General features: G+C 35.1%; 1 protein-coding gene across 1 annotated transcript; it reads right to left on the reverse strand.

Annotated features, from left to right (window-relative positions):
* Positions 1-6: 6 nt before the first annotated feature.
* Positions 7-2,942, reverse strand: LOC143607581 (glyceraldehyde-3-phosphate dehydrogenase GAPCP1, chloroplastic-like; the record flags this gene model as incomplete). The annotated part of the gene is made up of 10 exons (XM_077082975.1): positions 2,793-2,942; positions 2,651-2,718; positions 2,499-2,537; positions 1,160-1,260; positions 948-1,060; positions 785-884; positions 560-706; positions 421-481; positions 211-308; positions 7-63 (listed from the first exon to the last, which is right to left on the reverse strand). Coding segments are annotated over exons 1-10 (915 nt in total), but the record flags the coding sequence as incomplete, so codon positions are not given.
* Between the last annotated feature and the right edge of the window lie 4,168 nt (positions 2,943-7,110).

The following is a 7,110-nucleotide window of genomic DNA, read 5'->3' on the forward strand; positions in this document are numbered from 1 at the left end:
CGGGACTCTAAAGGCCATACCTGTTAGTTTTCCATTAAGTTCCGGTAATACCTTCCCTACAGCCTGCAATTTTAACACAAAAAATAAAATTAATATTGCAAATTTCTGAAATCAAGCATACGCAAAGTATGAAGTTCAAAAGTTTTCACTTTTAAGTTTAAACCGATCAAATAAGTTAAGATCTAATGTTATTTGAAGACCCTTGTATACCTTGGCAGCACCAGTTGAACTAGGGATGATATTTTGTGCAGCACCACGACCTCCACGCCAGTCCTTCATTGAAGGCCCGTCAACGGTTTTTTGTGTAGCTGAATAAATGCATACAGAATAATATAATCATGATCTTTTTAAATCCATATGAAATGTTTATGCACAAGTATATATATGTACAAAGTACAAAACATAAAGAGACAAACAGACCTGTGGTTGCATGCACAGTTGTCATAAGACCTTCAACAATCCCAAACTCCTCATGAACCACCTGTTTAATATTAAACCATGTATTTAAAGAAACGGCGACCACAAATCACAATTGCAGAAAAACTCAAAAGAATTGTACCTTGGCTAAAGGAGCCAAGCAATTAGTGGTGCAGCTAGCATTAGAAACAATATCCATGTTTGGCTTGTAGGTTGTCTCGTTTACTCCTACAACAAACATAGGTGCATCGGCTGATGGAGCCGAGATCACCACCTTCTTGGCACCACCCTGCACATTGACACCAACAAGAGTCAGCCTAGGGGTACACATGTCTTTTAAAAGAAGTAAAAGAAACTCAAATTTTACCTTCTTGTGTGCTGAAGCCTTATCAATAGTTGTGAAAACGCCAGAAGATTCAACAACATAGTCGGCTCCAAAATCACCCCAAGGAATACTTGCAGGGTCTCTGAAGACATATGAAGTTTAGGATAAATTTACAACATTATTTACTAAGAAGACCTTTAGATACCTTTGGCTAGTGACTTTGATATGTTTCCCATTGATTTCCAAAGTGGATTCATCAACAACATTGATGGTTCCTTTAAATGGGCCATGTGTAGAATCATATTTCAACATGTAAGCCTGAAAAAGACATTCATCTCATGATTATCTTTCAACTACTTTATTATAACCTTCATATATACTAATATGTCCAATTAATCTTGTGAAGTTTATCCTTACCATGTACTTGGAATCAATAAAAGGGTCGTTGACTGCAACAACCTCAATATCATCTCTAAATGTTGCTGTTCTCAATACCAACCTCCCTATTCTTCCAAAACCTGTAAGTTTCACGCAATGATTCTCTTCAATCTCTAGCCATAATAAAGATAATGATATATGATTATCAAATAAACAAAATCATGGTTGCCGAAGTCGATAGGCGCTACTAGGTCAGTCGATTTGGGAGTTACGAGTACTCGGACATGGTAAATTATAAATAAACTAATTTTTGGGAAATGATATATATGTCAAATATCATAAGTATACTAATATTTATAATATACTATGAGAATATCAATATAAACCAAAAGGATACATGTTCAAATAATAAAGTATTTCAAAATTGATACTCATTCTTTAATATTATAGGCATAGTAATCATTTAATTCTCGTCTTCCATGTTATCTCCGTGAAAAACAGTGAAATTGGTGAATAAAGCAAAAATCAGTGAAATCAGCGAAAAACGGAAAAAATCTGACTTGACCAAGTTTGACCAATTCCGATTTTTATAGTCTCGATTCGTCCACTGCTGCTACCTCACTGCCCCGTCTAGGGTTCTGGGCCTCGTATTTCAAAAAAAGTACTATTACTAAGGGAAAGCAACCCCCGGATATACTTTATTTTCTTATTCATTTTTCACATATACAAGCTAAAACTACAGCCAACAGGGTGGAAGTTGTGTGTTTACGGTATAAATCCTCTTCCTTTCCTAGCGGCTAAAACCCTTATACTTGACGAAAGGGAACGAACTTAGCTTCATTTCCGGGTGAAATTAGCCAAGATTTTGACCGGATACAATGTTGGCCGAGTTGAAGAAATCGCCTCGGCACCCTACCCTGTACCAATTTTTACAACACTGAACAAAACTACAGGTTCACTTCAATCAGATCATCAGATGCAGTAATTGTTCAAAAGTACTTAAAACCGAAGCCCCAATTTGACTTTCATATATAACTTAATAAATGTATATAATACATGCATTGGGGAAGAACAAATAAATACAGTAAGACTATCCGCTATGGTGGGGGGCATCGAAGCCCCTCCACAGCGCCATGTGGGCACCGGGGGCCGGGGGCTTCGAAGCCCTTCTCCATAATGCCTCGCTATGGTTTAAAGCCACCTTGGGCGCCCCATTAAATATATAAATACATATGTATGTGTGTGTGTGAGAGGAAGAGAGAGAGAGTGAGAAGGCGCCCAACGCGCCCCAAAGGGCGCCCATATCGATAGTCTAATAATGAACTATCTACCATATTTGATTTCTTAAACAGTCAAACATCAATGTCAGAAAGCATACCATTGATTCCGACCTTGGTCTTCCCACCGGTACCCGACTCTACACAAATTTCAACCAGATTCAGTTTGTTAAAAATTGAGAAACAGTTAACTTGGGCATTTGATCGAACAGGTGGTATGCATTATTCTATAAACTCATATAAATATTCTTACTTGGAACAGTTGTGGGTGTCTGAGTAGCAGTAGCTTTAATTAGATTAATCCTCCCTGACTTACATATCCTATCAAACAATTCATTCATCAAATAATAATAATAATAAAGTCTTTTAACAAAACAGTAAACACAATACTCAACTGTAGAGACGACGAAGATGGCCTAAATTGAAGGTTTAACGAAGACGATCGAGTGGCTAATGATGGGCCGGGACGGGATGTTTCGACAACCGGCGGCGGGTTGGTTGGCCGGAGAAGTAAGGAGAAAGCCATAGAGTCCAAACCCTAGAGAGAGAAATAATAATAATAATAATAATAATAATAATAAGGTGTGGGATTGATGAGTATTTATACGGTGAAGGTAGGCGGAGATTGTTAAGGTGGCAGGTGGTGTATGCATGTACTATGTAATTGTATGTATTGTATTTATGTCTGTTGGTTGGTTGGTTGTTACAGCTGACTAATGAAAAAATCAAAATGTCCGGGGCTGACGTGGTGGTGCTGGAGTGGTGGGGTAAGATCTTGGTTTTGTCGTATCGGGATGACGTGGACTTAGTTTGTGATGTTAGAAGGTGTCGTGTTGTGGAGTGTCACCTAACTCCCTTGGATAATACGCCCCTGTTATTATTATTTCTATAAATAACAAATATGGAAAGGGTGGTTTATCGTAGATGCTTATTTATAAATCCTTGAAAAATCAGGACTTTATTTTTTTTTTTTATAGTTTTTAATGATTTTTGAATTAGTAAGCAAAGGGTTATGTTTTGTAATGTAAACTAGTTTTTTACCCAGCGCAACAGGGTTATATTTTGTAAAGTAAACTAGTTTTTTATTTGGCACGTTGCGTCAGGTAGGTCGGTAAAGCTCGAACGGTTTTAACCCAAGCGTTGAACAAATAATTCAGCGCGAATTCGATCGGTTTCGGTGACATGCGTTATTGTGCCGGAATTAAAAACAAATATAACACAAAAAAATTATAAAAATTGAGGTGGACCAATGGGGTGGCATCGGTCGGTAAATCTTAAGTTTTGGTAAACCTGACCATTGTCAATCCCAAATGTCGAGGCAGTGAGTCTATGGGAGTTCGGTAGGCTTCCGTCATGTTCATTATGTTAACGAAACTAAAACAAAAAATTAGCGTTCGGTCGGTTTCCGTTACATTCGTTACGATGACTGAACTAAAAAATAGAAACAAATTTTGCGGACCAGTTCGATGACGCCAAGTGGCTCAATAGGGCTCTTGCGTCACCAAACTTCTTTTTTGTTATATAGTAATAATAATTAGAGGATGGATGGTGTATAGAAATTACATTGATTATCTTTGTTTTTTTTTTCTAAGTGTGAATTTCAATAAACAAAATACCAACGCAACACACCAACCACACACTGCCTCCACAAGCTGGAGAGCAGCGCAACAACAAAAGCCTGAGAGAAATTACATGAAATCAAATTTACACCAAGCTAACCAATCTATCGATCTATATTTTGATCTATTTTTAAAACAAAGATAACTGGGCGACTTGATGTCTCCTATAATCTCTTCCACTTTCACCTCCTTTCCTTCGAACACCTTCTCATTCCTCGCTTTCCACATTCTCCAACAAAAGGTAATGAGCCTCCTTTGCTATTTCCCCAATGTCACTCGTTTCGACCATTATTAATTTAAGAGTAAATTTGTTCATATCAAACTATTTATCATCATGTTATTTCACGATCTCAATATCTCATATATAGTTACATAGATCATTTTCTCTCTATAACTCTAGATGGAAAATTGTGGCAGGTGAGGATTGTTTGTCGCATTCAGTCGCACCCAATACTATGGATTTTCGAAGATATCTTAATGATACAAATGTGGGTATTCAAAGTTTCATAGTATAATAATAACTTCACTTGGGTTGCATTGGCTGAATTTGTGGTGGCTTTCTAACAAACGTGAACCAATATATAAGCATTGAGACTAGTATACCATTAAGCAAACTTGGATAACTAATCTTGTTTAAATGATAAATCAAAGTAGAAAGTTGGACAAGTTAGATATTAGGGACACTTGCTTTAAAGCCAAAAAGTTCTTGTGTGGGTATGTCGTGAGAAAGAAGAGGAGCAAAAGGGTAAAAGCTAGTTGGCGAATAAGTGAAGCTTGTAATCAATTCTAGTCATACATTCAATCATCCTTGAATCACTAATAGCTCTTATTAAGTACTAATTTCATCGTAATCCCTTAACTTTAGGTTAGAGTGGTACTATTAGTTTATAATGAAGCTACATAAGAATAAAACCTTCATTGATGATTAATAGCTTGAACATGTACCGAATACATATTGTAAGTCGTCGAGTGAAAAAAAAAATCTCTAGTATAGATAAATCAACAAATTAGGTCTTTGAGTTTTTAAAAATACTTAACTAAATTTTTGGAAATATGTAATAATATGATGTATTGTTGACTACCTTACAGAATCGATTTTGAGTGATGTTGGGTGTAATTTAACTTAGAAATGTGTTTTTTTCTTTTAGGGGAGTGTGGTGCTTTAAGTCTTTAACTATCATTAAGTTTTTAAATGATAACGGTAATGCCATGTTGCTTTAAGCCTTTAATCTTGAAATAACCCACCTTACAGAATCAATTTTGAGTGACGTTGGATGTAATTTAACTTGAAATGTGTTTTTCCCGTGCTTTAAGTCTTTAACTATCATTAAAGTTTTAAACTAAGTAGCACAGGAACGGGTACGGAACCAGGATACGAGGACGTTACGGGTACGAGAAACGGCAAAAATCAAAAATCCAAGATACGGATACGCCAAGGGTACGGCAAAAAAAATACAAATATATTAAACATATTCCAAAATAGATATTTGTTGTTTAAGAATTGAATACGCTACTTTAAAACTTAGTATTACAAATGAATTACACAAAACTAGAGATAATAGATTGGAGAAAAAACACTTTTATGTAAAAGTTTAAAAGTTTTAGGGACTAGATGCAAACAAGTAAAAGATAAAAAGGTTAAATGTTAAAAAAAACCAGTATTTAAAATTGTTGACAGCATCTACCAACAATTAACCTAAAACATTTTTTTTTAATTTACAAATAAAGTAAACAATTAAATTTGCTTTTTTTATATTATGTTAAAAGTAGCAAAAGTAACAAAGGGTGGATTAAAAGTAATAAACAATTGAAAAGAGAAAAAACAAAACAATAAAATATTAATTTTAATACTCCCAATACTTCTTATATTCTTCCTATATACTCTTCCACCCAAACACATCTGTTCACCCTTGCCGGCGCTAGAAAAAAATTGTAAATGAACGTTTAAATGCAAGTTTCCAAATTAAATGTAAGTTTACACATATATAAAACCCTAAGTTTAATAGGAAACGTCTCAGAAACTCTGATTGATCCGTACCCAATTACCGGAATTGTCCAGGAAACGTTTCGTCGGCGTTTCGGCAGCGTTTCCGTCCCCAAACCGTCCCCGGGACGGGGACTCGCCCCTTTCCGGCGTTTCTGTGCAACATAGGTTTTAAATGATAACGGTAATGCCTGTTCTTTAAGCCTTTAACCTTGAAATAACCCACCGATGAATTAGCAAATTAAACTGATCAAAACTAGTTTTAAGACGAAACATTTATATTCATATTAATTTACTAAGTATTTGAAGTACAATCGGATGCCATTAAAGAATATTATGCAAGTCTTAGTTCAAACGGGTCATATAGATCGGAAAAAGAACTTAAGCATACGTTTATTCAAGTATACGTTTATTCTCAAATTATAATATAAAATAGATTAAACATAAGTTGCGTCATTAAATTTATAAAAGCACATTAATGACATATTGAGTTTTAGGAGATCAGCTAATTACGAAAGAGAGAAATTAAAAATCTAAAAGACAAAGAGGAGTCCAATAATCTTTGAATTTAGAAAGCCTTTATCATTATAAATTATGTCTTGTGTATATATTCATGTGTGATTTGTGAAAATGACTAAATGACTGAATGCTAAGGAAGTAAGGTGTCTTAAAATGAGACCTTGAGTCTCAAAGGATTGTTAAGTGCTAATTTAATGTCGTGTGAGTATAAAGCGTTAGATGACATTGAATCTGAAATGAATGATCGGCACAACTTTAGATCATGAATCTCAAAGAGTGTTAGGTGCCAATTAAAGATCTTAAATTTGAAAGGAATGTTGTGTATTAAACTGAGATTAGTGAACTTTAAAATAAATATTCGTATATCTTGTATTGACGCAAGCTGAAAATGGTATTCTGTTATATTCATTTATGTAAATGTAAATGATATATGATTAGACATGGTATAAACTGAGGAGTAAAGCTTTGTATGGAATGAAAGTATGGATGGGAACGTCGAAAAACTCAAGTTGTGAAGTCTAAATGCAACGTCGCTGAGAAAAGGGATACCCCAAGCTTCTATGCCATACGTCAAGCATACCCCCTTTTTTA

The sequence above is a fragment of the Bidens hawaiensis genome, unplaced genomic scaffold (assembly GCF_021521415.1).
Source record: "Bidens hawaiensis isolate Kalapana, Puna unplaced genomic scaffold, B.hawaiensis_p1.1 tig00083775_1, whole genome shotgun sequence".
Taxonomy (NCBI): Eukaryota; Viridiplantae; Streptophyta; class Magnoliopsida; order Asterales; family Asteraceae; genus Bidens; species Bidens hawaiensis.